Source organism: Schistocerca piceifrons, chromosome 2 (genome assembly GCF_021461385.2).
Source record: "Schistocerca piceifrons isolate TAMUIC-IGC-003096 chromosome 2, iqSchPice1.1, whole genome shotgun sequence".
In the NCBI taxonomy this organism is placed as follows: domain Eukaryota; kingdom Metazoa; phylum Arthropoda; class Insecta; order Orthoptera; family Acrididae; genus Schistocerca; species Schistocerca piceifrons.
The window spans coordinates 245,088,167-245,103,559 of record NC_060139.1 but is presented as its reverse complement, the minus strand read 5'-3'; the positions used below and the strand labels follow the sequence as shown (position 1 = coordinate 245,103,559).

Here is a 15,393-nt window from a genome sequence, read left to right as displayed (position 1 = left end):
ATATGCAGAGCATCCATGTAGATGAAGATGTAGATGTAGAAGTTACTAGACTTTTTGTTTCAAATATCCCTGAATACTGTCCATTCCTCCTGGGACATTCTGTATGACAGATTGTTGTAGATGGATAAATTACAATAAAAGCTTAAGAAGATGGCGGCATTTTATACTTAACTGTGTACTTTTACCCGAGGTAAATATTTAATATATTAATGTAATTACATTCTCTAAAGTTATTCTGTTCATATGCCAACAATGTTAAGCTGACTCTAGGTATTAAGACTCTGAAACTGGAGAAAAAATGAGAAATTTGTGTTGACTATAAGAAAAAAAGAAAATATCTGGCAGAGTTACTGTTGATCAACATTCCTCAGAGTGGAGACACATGAAATAAAGAAAAATTTCGTTTGGACAACTGTCACAATTTTGACATACAACACATTTTGTGTATACCCTTCAAATTTAATGTTGGGGTACGAAACTTCTTCAGAACCACTGATACATTAACAATAATGATGGGAGTCTTAGAAACTTGCCGCCTCTTGAATAAATTTCTGCAGACACTCTTGCTGAGTCATAGCTCGTTCGATGTTTACCTCCGCCAGCAGCGAGTGGAAGTCACAATATTGCACCACTTCCTCGCAAAGAGGAACGGAAGTTCGAAGAGACGGCGACGTCAGCTACCGCCGGTGCAGTTCGTCACAATCACGGGAGCCGCCACCGCTGGCGTTCGTGTGACATATTATTGGGTGGCGCGAAGCGGCGACGCGTCACGAGCTACCTCGCAGCGGCGCGAGAGGCGCTGTCGGCGGTGATAAGCGGTGTGGCAGAGGTCGCGCCGGCGGGTCGGACGGGCTTCATTGACCAGTCGGCTCGCAGATAGGGCCAGGGACGCTACGTCACGGGGGAGTGCGCGCAGCGGAGCTCTACTGTCCAGTGTTGGCGTGTAGCCGCGAGTGATCGGTCCAGCCGGTAGCTGACCATGGAGGCTGAAGCGTCTCAGACCAGTGTTAGGGAAGTGACCGGCGATACCGTGTCAACGCCTCCAGGTAAGTCTGAAACACCGCTCCATCAACTGTCAATTATTTCCATCCCCACTGCACCCCCTTTCAGTATTATTGTCATCCACATTGGCGTTACTTCTACCTTGTAATCTCGGTGTGTGTAGCTGGCAAGAAGTAAATAGCTGACGTCTGATTGTTGCTCTGCTTTGCATAAGAACTGTTTTCCAATACAGCACTGGTATTCCTCTGATTGTTGCTGTTATGTGTTGCATCTTCTACATTCTATTTTTCCGTCCATATCTATTCCTAACATTCCATTTGATGTTACTTCCAGATTCTAATCTCTTTTCGTCGCTGTCTTTACTGTCATTGAGAAACAACTACGATTTGGAAGTGTGGAACTTAATAAATAATAAATATGGAACTTAATAAATAACCATGTTCAGTCAGCTTTGATCATCTTGCCATTTCCGATTTTGGCACAGAACTATCAGTTTGTATAGTTTTGGATCCCTTCATTAACAACTACAACATACTCCGCAAGCCACCTAATGATGTGTGGCGGAGGGTACTTTCGGTACTATTATCTGATCCCTCCAACCCTGTTGTACTCGCGCATGGTGCGTGGGAAGAATGCTTGTCGGTAAGCCCCTGTATTGGCTCCAATGTCTCGAATTTTCTCGTCATGGTCAGTACGCTAGATGTATGTCAGGGGGAGGGGGGAAGTAATATGTTGTCTGACTCCTCCTGAAAAGTGCTGTCCCGAAATTTCAATAGTAAAACTCTCCGTGATGCACAACGCCTCTCTTGTAACCTCTGCCAGGGGAGTTTGTTTACCATCTTCGTAACGCTAAACGTGACGAAACGCGCCGCTCTTCGTTGGATCTTCCCTATCTCCTCTGTTAGTCCTACCTGATAGGGATTCCAGATAGATTAACAGTACTCGAGAATCGGGCGAACAAGCGCCGGATAAGCTATTTCTTTCGTGGATAAGTTACATTTCCTTAAGATTCTTCCGATGAATCTGAGTCTGGTATCTGCTTTTCCCACTATCTGTTTTATGTGGTCATTCCACTTAACGTCGCTCTGGATAGTTACGCCTGGATATTTTACGGCAGACGCTGTCTCCAGTTGTTTGTCATCAATAGTGCAGCTGTACAGTAGTAGATTTTTTTTCCTGTATATGCGCAATATGTTACATTTATTTACGTTCAGGGTCAGCTGCCAGAGCCTGCACCATTCATCAGTTCTCTGCAGGTCGTTCTGCAAATTCTTACTATCCTCTGGCATTGCCACTTTGACATGGACAACTGCCTCATCTGGGAATAGCCTTAAAGAGCATCCACCGCTTTCTACTAGATCATTTATATGTATTGTAAACAGCAACGGTCCTATCGCAGTTTCCTGTGGTACTCCGAATATTACCTTTACATCTGTCGAATTTATCCCGTTAAAAGCGATATGTTGAGTTCTATCTAAAGGAGAGTCTTGAATGTAATCGCAAATCTGCTCCGATACTCCGTAAACTCGCACATTTTTTTTTTCATTAAACGGCAATGCGGGACGGTGTCAAATGCCTAACTGAAATCAAGGAATACGGCATCAACATGAGTGCGTCTGTGACCATGAAGTTCTGAGTAGACATTCTGTCGCCAAACTCGTGTGGTAAGAAAGATGTATAATGTCTACGATCATCTTACAGGGTCTGGACGAAAATATGGAAACACCGCAAGAAACGCACGCTTCAACCTAAATAAAGATACTAGCAGGTTGTGCTGTTGTATTTGACCACGAACGGCACCTGTGCAGTGTGCCCAATGCGTTGCAACTGTCAGTCGCGGTCAGAACAGTGTTCTGTGTAGTTGCGAGTCCGCTATGTGGGAGCTAAGTGAATGCGAACGTGAGCAAACCTTTGGTGTTCCTGTGGTGGGTGCTGCCGTAACCAAGATAGCGGAAGTGTTTGGTGTTTTAAGAGGCACCGTATCGAAAATTTACACTGCATACAGGAAAAGTGGAGCAACAGCTTCCGTTAACTCACAACTCAGACTAAAGTGGGTGTGTTCACTGATCGTGACAGTCTGTCGTCTAAGAGGATAGTGACGAAAAATAATTGGATAAAGGCTGCAAAAGTTACTGCGCAACTGGATGTCACCCTCCCGAACCACATCAGCTCGAAAACAAAACGAAGGGAGCTCCATAAGAAGTGTATTGCAGGGTGAGCTGGACTTCTAAAACCACTCAACAGTGATGCAAATGCAGATAATAGAAAAAAGTGGCGCCGAAGCCATAAAACTCGGACAACGGAGCACTGTAAAAAAAAAAAGTCGGATGAGTGTTGTTGCACACTGTTTCCAACTTGTGGCCGAGTTTACGGCGCAAGAGTGAAACATGGAGGGGATTCGGTGATTTGGGGAGCTACATTGGTATCCCATCGGCCCCATGACCACTTTGCAAAATCGCGTAACTGCCAAGTATTACTTAATCATTTTGGCTGATCGTCCATTCAGTGGTACAATGTTTCTTCCAGAGTGGTGATACGGTGTTCTAAAACGACAGGGCCCCTATTGACACAGATCACAACGCCCAGTACTGTTTTTTTTAATTTGTTTTAATAGGCCTTCAGCAGTATAACACTATTTAGCTATGGACAGGTGCAAGACCTATGATACAAGTCTATCTTCTGCACAGCAATTTAGTCAACACACACTTTCGAAAATACGCTTCACTTGTAATCAGTTCTATAGGAGAAATGCTAATAACACTGTTTTTATATATTGTTGGTCAAATTTTCATTCGATTCCTTAAAATGAATCTTGCTTTTTAGTAGGCTAACAATACATACAACAAAAAAGTTTTGCATCACCTCGGTTCCGAGAGTTCCGGAACCTGTACAAAAAATTGGAACAGAGATCAACATAAACATCATTTCGCCCCTTTTTATTGCTCATGAAAACCACACATTGCATGTTGCGCCACCATACAGCGAGACCTTCAGAGGTAGTAGTCCAGATTGCTTTACACACCGGTACATCTAATACCCAGTAGCACGTCCTTTTGCATTGATCCGTGCCTGTATTCGTCGCAGCATACTATCCACAGGTTCGTGAAGGCAATGTTGGTCCAGATTGTCCCAGTCCTCAATGGCGATTCGGCGTAAATCTCTGAGTGGTTCCATGTCTGGAGAACATGATGGTCACTCTAGTCGAGCGACGTCGTTGTCCTAAAGGAAGTCATTCACAAGATGTGCACGATTGGGGCGCGAATTGTCGTCCATGAAGACGAATGTCTCGGCAATATGCTGCCGATATGGTTAAAATATCGATCGGAGGAAAGCATTCACGTATCGTACAGTCGTTACGGCGCCATCCATGACCACCAGCGCCGTACGTCGGCCCCACATAATGCCATCCCAAAACAGCTGCACTCGCTGGACAGTGTGTCTAAGGCGTTCAGCCTGACCGGGTTGCCTCCAATCACGTGTCCGGCGGTTGTCTGGTTGAAGGCATATGCGACACTCATCGGTGAAGAGAACGTGATGCCAATCCTGAGCGGTCCATTCGGCATGTTGTTGGGCCCATCTGCACCGTGCTGCATGGTGTCGTGGTTGCAAACACGGACCTCGCCATGGACGTCGGGAGTGAAGTTTCGCATCATACAGCCTATTGCGCACAGTTTTAGTCCTAACAACACGTCCTGTGGCTCCACGAAAAGCATTATTCAACATGATGGCGTTGCTGTCAGGGTTCCTCCGAGCCATAATCCTTAGGTAGCGGTCATCCACTGCGGTAGTAGCCCTTGGGCGGCCTGAGCGAGGGATGTCACCGACAGTTCCTGTCTCTCTGTATCTCCTCCATGTCCGAAAACATCGCTTTTTTTCACTCAGAGACGTCCGGACACTTCCCTTGTTGAGAGACCTTCCTGGCACGAAGTAACAGTGCGGACGCACTCGAACCGCGGTATTGACCGTCTAGGCATGGTTGAACGACAGACGACACGAGCCGTGTACGTCTTTCCTGGTGGAATGACTGGAACTGATCGGGTGTCGGAGCCCGTCCGTCTATAATAGGCGCTGCTCATGCATAGTTGTTTACATCTTTGGGCGGGTTTAGTGACATCTCTGAACAGTCAGAGGAACTGTGTCTGTGATACAATATCCACAGACAACATCTATCTTCAGGAGTTCTGGGAACCGGGCTGATGAAAAACTTCTTTTGATGTGTGTATTTAAAGGGAGTGGAATCCCAAAATGCCCCAGCTACAGAGAGGAATGTTTCTCTATGTTGGTCATCAGATGATTAACGTCCCCATATCTGAGTCCTTGTCCGAAGTCGTAAGACGAAGGCGGAATAAATGAGCAGGAAAGCGTCCATGATTGAATCTCATTCTTGTAATTGTAGAGATGGCTCTTCTGTGTACAGGCATATTGTGAACCCAAGGTAATCTTGGTAAGTGTGGTTGTTTCCATTTATAATATTTGCCTTCATGTGCAGGTGCTTGCCATTCTTCTTCACACTCGATTCAGATCCACATTTTTATGTGATGCAGTAGGTCTGAATAAGGTAACTGAATAATTAAGAAGGTTCCAGAGATTTCAGCTTCCTTGGCCAGCTGTTCCACAGATTCACTGTATAAAATACCTTTACGAGCTTTCATCTGCAGGAGAAAAATATACTTGTTACGTCGAGAGCATACCGTTATTTCTCGGGCTATGTCTATGACCAGTTTACTTCTGTGCTTGTCCCAATTTTCCGCTCTCTGTGGCACCAAGAATGCTCTTTGCGTCCGACATAATTAGCCCCCTTTTGCAATTCTGGGTTACCGGAACTTAATGGCCTCTTTGATTACTACCGCTTCCGCTGTATAAGAAACTGACGGGGAAGCTTGTCAGGACTAGTTTCCTGAGCACGAGGTTGAATTATCGCATCTACCCTGGTCACCACAGTCGGCAGATCTGAATATTATTGAGTATTTGTGGTCTAATTTCGAGAGAATGGTGCGTGATCTAGTTCAACCATCTTCATCGTTACCTGAACTTGCCACTGTCTTGCAGGAAGAGTGGTGTAGGTTTCCCTTCAAAACCATACAAGACCAGTATTTATCTGTTCCGAGACGACTGCAAATTGTCTCGAAGTCCAATGGTTTTCCTACACCGTATTAGGCATGATAATGTGTTGTGTTTTTGACGGTTCAATATTTTGTTCGCCCCCCCCCCCCCCCTGACACCTTCCTTCGTGCCCGATAACGTACGCGTATGTGGTGCCGCTCAACTTGAGGGTAAGTGGGTTCGAATCCTGATGGGTCAGGATTTTTCCCACCAGTATTTGGCCGACAAGAGGAAGAGAGTTGATGGCGTAAAGGTCATGACCATCAGTCTTTGCTCGATTGTCCTTCATTAAACTCCAAACCTCTGAGCAGTGTAGCATGAAGTGAGAGCATGTGATGCACTTCTCCACGGGATGGCCCCCCAGGGGGTCCACAACTCTTTCGTGGATACGTGCGTGGCGAGCACGGGGCCCCGAGCCATTGCAGCCTTCTTTCTCTCCCGGGCTGCATTTCCTTTCCCTTCCCCTCCTTTCCCCTCCATACCCCTTTCCCCTCGCCCTCTCCTCTCCCTCTATTGGTGTCCTTGCTTATGTTGGCCCCCGCTATCCTCCTGGTTCTGTTGGTTTTACACTCTGGCTTTGTTGCGTAATCAACTCCTCCTTTTGGCATTCCTTGGTCCCCCTCTGGGGTTTGACCTCCATTCCAAAATTTCTCTTCCGTAGTGTGAGCCATTTGGGGAAGAGCACCTTACCTAGTGTCTCCGACGTGTGCCCTCCTAGTATATTCCACCTTTTCTTCTACGTCGTTGTCTGATGCTAGGGTGCATAGCCAGCACGGTAGCCAGCCCGTGTGGTGGGGTCGCTATGTACCCTTTTGGTTGAGCCTCCTGAACACACAGGGATCACACTTCTGATACCTGAGCTGTGACCTCCTCATGCATGCCTTGGAGTGGTTGCTCGTCATCCTGGAGCATCGGAACTCCCGGCAATGGCCGCCGTGCCAGACGGCCCTTGCTGTGGCTGGGTGGCGCCCGTGAGGAGAGCCCCTGATCGGAGTGGGTGGTATCAGGGCAGACGCTATGCAGATGAAACGCATAAGGGTCCAAACCTCTGGCCGCTCTTCTGCGGCCGTCTCTCTGCGTGGTACTGATTCCTCAAGTGCTGCTTCTCTTGCCCCTTCGGCCTTCCCTTCCGTGGCTACCCCCTGGGAGGAGGGTCAGGCCCGTCGTCTAGGGGCAAAACCTTTCCCCCGTTATCTAGTTTGCACCAGGACTGATGGAGATACTTTCACCAGTGTCAAACCTTTATTCTTTGTGGAACACATTGAAGACAAGTTCGGCGAAGTGGACTCCCTGAGCAAGATGCGGTCGGGTTCGTTACTGATAAAAACTGCTTCGGCTGCCCAATCTGCGGCCCTTCGTGCCTGTACCCATCTTGGCACAATTCCCGTGTCCATTACCCCTCACCAGTCTCTAAATATGGTACAAGGTGTGATTTTTCACAGAGACCTCATCCTTCAAACTGATGAGGAACTTCGGGACAATCTCGGACGGCGGGGTGTTCACTTTGTTCGGCGTGTTCAGAAGGGTCCTAAAGATAATCGTATTGATACTGGTGCCTTTATCCTGGCCTTTGAAGGGGATACCCTTCCTGAGAAAGTTAAGATTATGGTCTATCGCTGTGATGTGAAGCCGTACATCCCACCTCCTATGCGGTGTTTTAAGTGCTTGCGTTTTGGCCACATGTCTTCTCGCTGTACCCAGGACCCTCTCTGTGGTGACTGTGGACGTCCACTCCATGAGGGGAGTCCCTGTGTTCCCCCTCCTGTATGTGTAAATTGTCATGGTAGTCATTCTCCACGTTCAGCAGATTGCCCAGTCTATAAGAAAGAAAAAAAGATACAGGAGTATAAGTCTCTTGATCGTTTAAGCTACACAGAGGCCCGTAAGAAATATGCACGATTGCACCCTGTGTCCATGACATCTAGTTACGCCTTGGTTACATCTTCATCCCTTCCTCCCCCTTCCTTACCCCCGTCCCGGACCCCTCTCCTTCCCCCCTCCCCTGCGGCTCCCACACCTTCTCCTCTGGGCGCCGCTCCCCCTCCCCAGCCGGAGAAGTGTCCCACTCCTTCGGCGTCTGCCGGTCAAGGGCGCCTCTCCCGGGATGCCCCTTCCCGGCACCTTCCAGGTCAAAGGTCTGCTGCAGCGCGGCGACCGCGAGAGCCGCGGTCTATCGGCCCCCAGGTCGCCCGGTCTCTTTCTGTTCCTGATCTTGCTGCAGCTGGCTCCATTATGCCACACAGCCCTCCTCGATCTCAGCCTGAAAAGAAGAAGAAACATAAGTCCCGGGACAAAGAGCCTCTGGTGTCACCGGAGGTCCCTTCCCCGGCTTCACAACCGGATTCTGACCTGTCGTTTATGGATGTCGCCCCCTCCTTGTCGGTGACGGGTGGGGACCCGGCGGTATGACTGGATTTAGCGTGTTCAGCCCTCATTTAAACCATCGTTCTGTGGTTCTCCAATGGAATTGTAATGGCTACTATCGTCACCTTCCGGAATTGAAATCCCTTCTTTCGTCCTCCTCAGCAGCTTGTGTGGTTCTCCAGGAATCTCATTTTACTGATGCTCACTCACCGACCCTCCGTGGGTTCCGTGTTTTCTGTCGAAATCGGGTCGGACCCTTGCGGGCTTCTGGTGGCGTTTGTACGTTGGTCCGTACAGACATTGCTAGCACGTGGATTCCTCTCCAAACTACATTGGAAGCAGTTGCTGTTAGGGTCCACTTAGACTCTGCAGTCACAGTATGCAATCTTTATCTCCCTCCTGACAGGACTCTTACACTTGCTGCCTTAACCACCCTTCTTCAGCAACTTCCTCCTCCCTTCCTCCTCCTTGGGGATTTTAATGCTCATCATCCTTTGTGGGGCAGTGCCTTTCCATCTAGACGAGGTCTTCTTATCGACCAATTTATTGCAGACCACGACCTGTGCCTTCTTAATGATGGCTCCCCTACTCATTTCAGTGCTGGTCATGGTACCTTTTCTGCCATTGATCTTTCTCTTTCTTCTCCCTCTCTCCTCCCTTCATTACACTGGTCGCCACACGACGACCTTTGTGATAGTGACCATTTCCCGTTGATTATCACGCTCCCTTCCCGCTCCCCGATGGAGAGGTTACCTCGTTGGTCTTTCCACCGCGCCGATTGGCCTCTATATACTGCACAGGTCGAGTTTTCTCCCTCTTTGTCGGGTTGTATTGATGACGTCCTACGTGACGTGTCTGACGCGATTGTTCGCGCTGCTAACCTTGCTGTCCCGCGCTCATCTGGACAATTTCGTCGTCGGCAAGTCCCGTGGTGGAGTACGGCCATTGCCATTGCCATCCGTGATCGCCGTCGAGCTTTGCAACACTTTAAGAGGCACCCATCTGTAGCCAGCCTTTCTACCTTTAAGCGCCTTCGCGCTAAAGCCCGTTATTTAATCAAACAGAGCAAGCGGATATGTTGGGAACGATTCGTTTCTTCCCTTGGTTCCACTGTCCCTCTGTCACGGGTATGGGCTACACTTCGCTCTCTCCAAGGTTGCCATCGGCAGTCCACCCTCCCAGGCCTTCACCTCCCAGATGGCATTTGTACGGACCCATTAGTTCTTGCAGAACATCTTGCGACCCATTTTGCAGTGGCATCAGCGTCGGCCTCCTATCCAGCTGCTTTCCTTCATCAAAAACAGCAGGCTGAAGCTGTCACCTTATGTTTCACCACTTGTGAGTCAGAATCTTACAACGAACCTTTCACTGAATGGGAATTTCTTTCTGCTCTATCTGCTTCTCATGATACGGCTCCTGGCCCAGATTCCATTCATAACCAGCTGCTTCAACATCTCAGTGCTCCACAACGGCACCATCTTCTTTGGGTGTTTAACCGTATCTGGCTCCAGGGTGACTTCCCTTCTCAGTGGAGGGATAGCATTGTGGTTCCTGTCCTTAAGCCTGGTCAGAACCCCCTATCTGTTGACAGCTATCGGCCAATTAGTTTGACCAACGTTGGTTGTAAGTTACTTGAACGGCTGGTAGCCTGTCGGCTCACTTGGGTCCTCGAATCTCGGGATCTATTGTCCCCTTACCAGTGTGGCTTTCGAGAGGGACGATCTCCAATCGATCATTTGCTTCGCTTGGAATCCGCAGTTCGGCAGGCTTTTTCCCAGCGCCGCCATTTGGTTGCAGTGTTTTTTGACCTTCGCAAGGCCTATGACACGGCCTGGCGCCATCACATCTTACTAACCCTTCATCAGTGGGGTCTTCGGGGCCCACTCCCGATTTTTATCCGCCAGTTCCTGATCCATCGGTCATTCAGAGTTCGAGTTCGTACTGCTTTTAGTTCTCCACGGACCCAGGAGACAGGCATCCCACAGGGTTCTGTCTTGAGTGTCCTTCTTTTCCTCATTGCTATCGATGGACTTGTGGCCTCTGTCGGTCCCTTGGTCGCCCCTGCCTTGTATGTGGATGATTTCTGCATTTGGGTTAGTTCCTCCTCGATGCCATCTGCAGAACGGCAGCTCCAGGTGGCTATACGGCGTGCCTCTGCATGGACCCTCTCCCACGGGTTTCAATTCTCTCCTTTAAAATCGCGGGTGGTCCACTTCTGTCGCCGTACTACGGTCCACCCTGATCCAGAGCTCTATCTCGCTGCACAAAGATTGCCTGTGGTTCCACAATTTCGTTTCCTAGGTCTTCTTTTCGACAACAAGCTCACTTGGCTGCCCCATATCAGACTCCTGAAGGTAGGATGTTTCCGTAAACTCAATGTCCTTCGCTTCCTTGCCCACTCCTCCTGGGGTGCGGACCGTTCCCTCCTCCTCCGTCTTTATCGTGCTCTAGTTCTGTCACGTTTGGACTATGGTTGTCAAGTTTATGGTTCAGCTGCTCCTTCCACGCTGCACGTGCTGGATCCAGTCCACCATCGTGGTATCCGTTTGGCCACCGGTGCCTTCCCTACTAGCCCTGTTGATAGTCTCCTGGTTGAAGCTGGGATCCCCCCCCTTTCTGTTCGGCGGTCCCAGCTTCTGGTGTCTTATGCCCTTACTATCCGTTCTTCTCCCGCTCATCCTTCCTATTCTATCCTATTCCCAGACCATGGACGTCGCCCACCTGACTCCCGCCCTCGGGCGGGTTTACCGGTTGGGCTGCGCCTTGCGTCTCTTACCCGTGATTTTCGGCTTCCTTCTTTGTCCTGTCTTCCTCGCTCCCTCCCCTCCACCCCTCCTTGGTTAGTTCCTCGGCCTCGACTTCGGATGGATCTCCGCCGCGGACCGAAAGATTCCATCCCCCCGGTGGTGTTCCGTTCCTTTTTCCGCCAAATTTTATGGGAGTTTCGGGATGCTGTTATTTTTTACACTGATGGCTCTAAATCTGCTGATCATGTTGGGTATGCCTTCACGTCCTCTGTTGGAATGGAAAATCATCTGCTGCCACCTACATGTGGGGTGTTTACTGCGGAATTGATGGCAATTTCCCGGGCCCTTACCTTTATTAAACAATCCCAACACAACCGCGTTTTGTTATGTACGGACTCGATGAGTGGCCTTCTTTCTATTGACCGGTGTTTTTCGCGCCATCCCTTGGTCTCTGCCATCCATGACCATCTCGCTGATCTTCACCGTGCTGCTTGTTCCATTGACTTCTTATGGGTCCCGGGCCATGTGGGTATCCCGGGTAATGAGCTCGCTGATTGTTTGGCTGGGGGAGCAGTTACTTACCCCCCGTTTTCCGTAACCCCTCCTGCAGCGGATTTACGGCTTCACATCAAATCCCACTTTGTACAGTCATGGGCCAATTCTTGGGAGGCTACTCCACTGTCTAATAAACTTCGTGCCATTAAGGTGAATACAGGCCCATGGCGTTCTTCCTTTAGCCTCTCCCGCAAGGACTCGACCACACTGTGTCGTCTCCGCATTGGCCATACCAGGCTGACCCATGGTTTCCTTTTGCGTGATGAGCCACCCCCGCTATGTGGTTGTGGAGCCTTCCAGTCAGTGGCCCACATTTTGGTTGAATGCCCCCTTCTTTTGGCTCTGCGTGCTAAGTACAGACTCCCCCACACTTTACCTTTGATGTTGGCTGACGATTCCCGGATGGTCTCTGTGGTTCTAGGTTTCCTCCGGGAGAGTGGTTTTTATTCTCAGTTTTAAAGTTTTTAATCTCCCTCTGGTGTTGGGGCAGGGCGGTGAGTGTTTGGGTGTCTCCCACTGTACGCAGTGTTCAGAGATTCCCGATTCACCTCCCTGACCGGAATCCTCTTTTCTTTCCCTTTTACTCTGTTTTTACCCCTTCTTTTTAAGGCTTGGTTAGTTTTTCTATTCCCATACGTACTTTCTGCATTATAGCAGTTGTACCTTTTAAGTCACAGGTGGTCTTGCCTATGCTGTTTCAGCATAGTGTTGGGTTCGTTCTCTTGCCAACTTCCCTCATTTGTTTTTACTAATGACAACGTGACTGCCCTTTTACGTTTCCCCTTTATCCGTTTTATTTTTCTGACTATACTGAGATGTCCCGTTAGCAGAATGGAGTCTATTTGAAACAAGGGACTGATGACCTTGCTGTTTGGTCCCTTTAACCTCAAACAACCAACCAACCAACCATCCACGGGATGGAGAAGTTAAGCCCGTCTGCCCCCTTGGTGCTATTCGCGCGGAGTATGCTGTGTGTTGGCACCGGATTTCACCCTCTCCCTTCTCTCTCATTCATAACATAAACCCAACACTACAATGTACAAGCACTCACCAGTCATCCAAAGGACACACACACACTTAGCACTTCAGAACAGGTCTCAAGATAAAAAAGCTCAGAAATGTTTAGACTGTAACCAAATGCACAAATTAATTTTCGATGTGGATGTAAAATAACGCGTGCAACATCATTACGATCTATCGCGCAAAATTATACATGGAACATAAAACTAACCAACCACCTGCCCTAGGAGCTTGCCTTGAACGATGATGTAGCATCCTGCATCTGCACTCCTATGCTTATTCCCTTAGGATGGGACTACTTTGACCTTGAAAATCATCTTAAAAGCGCTTTTTAAACAGTAGACAAACTATCTGCACCTTCGTAACACATTTATTGTCCCGAAATTACCTTACGAGTAACAAATCCAACTTTAAAAATATAGTAATGTCCATAAATTCAATCTTAGCTGTCATGAACACAATCGTTAGCTATTAAAGATATTTGAAACCAGTTTTTGAAACTACTAAAAACAATTCGTAGGTTATGTATTATACTATAAACATTGTGCTCGTTCGTTTAAAATATCGTCAGTTTTAGCATATTTGAATGATTTCAGCTTCCATCCAGAAGTGTCTTCTTGCGCACTTTTCAGGTTTTCCTGACTTTGGTGTTGATGTTTTTATCCTGCTTTCACGTGTGTGCATGGGACTAGATATTTCTTGACGTAAAATTCTAGTGGTGAAATATTTTTGCGTTTTCTACCTCAAGTGATGTGAAATTAGGATAAAAATATTAATGCTAAGCTCAGGAAAATCTAGAAAATGGGCAGGCAAACGACACTTCCCCATGTAAGCGGAAAATGGACGAAAATTGATAAGATTCGAAGATCCGAATGACCAGTTTCGGAGACTATTGCTCCATTATCAGGATCTACATATAATACGATTTTCCTTTGTCTGGCAGTTCCGGCACATCTTAATGTCACATATACGAGAGCTGTGCGTAATGCCCGTCTCACGCCAATGGCTTTATGATGTGAGGCACCCGATGATGGAGCACTAGTCTTCGAAACCAGCCGTGCTAATAAAATATCATTTACAACTGAAGCTGATTTCTAGATCTTATCAATGTGATCCTTAGTTGCTTCTGAACACCAAATAAGACTTTGTGGCTCAGATAAAAATGTTAACTCTGACAATGTTTTAAATGGATAAAACGAAACATTTATGGCAAAATAAACACGCATATGGCAAACTGCTTACGTATGTGTAGTAACTGCAAATAAGTGTAAAGTAACTACTGACACAGTGGCCACATAAACCGCCGCCAGTCTTCACGAAAACTAACTTAAGGCTCAAAACGCTCTTTTTTCTTTCTTTCTTTTTTTTTCTTTTGCACGGTCGCTCTTGGTCGCTTACCCATGAAATAGTGGTACTAACTTGCTGCAAGGATATCATCCTTTTATTTACTAATTTAAAAGCAGTCGTAGGTTGCAGAACGTTCCTTATTGACTTAAGAATGACGTGTTTCGCCCGGATAGGGCATCATCAGGTCATGTTAAAAATGTTAAAATATCAGAAATTTTCTGCCAAAAAACATCCGTCAAGTAGGCGTGATATCGCATAAAACGTACTAAAAGGCAACTTCACGGAGGCGGCGGCAGGCGTACCAGCACAGAACAGGACCACGCGCGAAAAGTGTGAACAAAAGTCACAATTCGTACTAATAGACGGAAAGTCATCGAGTAAAACGGATGTGATTTCTGGCTTTCCCGAAGGTAATGTTATAAGCCCTTTGCTGTTCCTTATGTATGTAAACGATTTAGGGCACAAACTGAGCAGCAGTCTTAGGTTGTTAGCAGATGATACTGTCGATTATCGTCTAGTAAAGTCAACAGAAGATAGATATCTCTATGGTGCAAAAATTGTCAATTGACCATGAATAACGAAAACTGGAGATCATCCACATCAGTATTAAAAAGAACTCGTTAAACGTCGGTTACACGATAAAGACATCAAATGTAAAGGCCGTAAATTCAACGGAATTACAATTACCAACAACTTAAACTGGAAGGAACACATAAAATATGTTGTGGGGAAGGCTAACGAAACACTGCGTTTTATTACCACCACACTTAGAAAATGTAACAGATCTACTAAAGAGACCGCCTACACTACGTTTGTCAATCCTCTTCTAGAATACTACTGCGCGGTGGAGGTTCCTTACCAGATAGGATTGACGGGAGTACATTGAGAAAGTTAAAAGAAGGGCAGCACATTTTGTATTATCACGAAATAGGAGAGAGTGTGACACTGAAATGATACAGGACATCATTAAAACAAAGCCGTTTTTTGTTGCGGCAGAATCTTCTCCTGAAATTTCGATCACGAACTTCCTACAAATGCGAAAATATTTTGTTGTCACAAACTTACATGGGAAGAAACGATCATCATAATAAAATAAGGGAATTCAGAGCTCGTACGGAAATATATAGGTGTTCGTTTTTCCACGCGCTGTTCGAGATTGGAATAATCTACATCGACATCTACGTGATTACTCTGCCATTCACAATAAAGTGTCTGGCAGAGACCACCTTCAAGCTGTCTCTCTACCGTTCCACTC

The 15,393-nt window shown here is 47.3% G+C and overlaps 1 protein-coding gene across 2 annotated transcripts in view; it reads left to right on the top strand.

Annotated features, from left to right (window-relative positions):
- The first annotated feature begins 885 nt into the window (after positions 1 to 885).
- LOC124776362 (sterol O-acyltransferase 2-like) overlaps positions 886 to 15,393 on the top strand; it is a 171,273-nt gene continuing 156,765 nt past the window's right edge. For both annotated transcript variants that reach the window (XM_047251313.1, XM_047251314.1), the window contains exon 1: positions 886 to 1,046. In XM_047251313.1, coding sequence (XP_047107269.1) covers positions 980 to 1,046 — 67 coding nt within the window. In that variant the 5' untranslated portion in view covers positions 886 to 979. The remainder of the gene's footprint in view (positions 1,047 to 15,393) is intronic.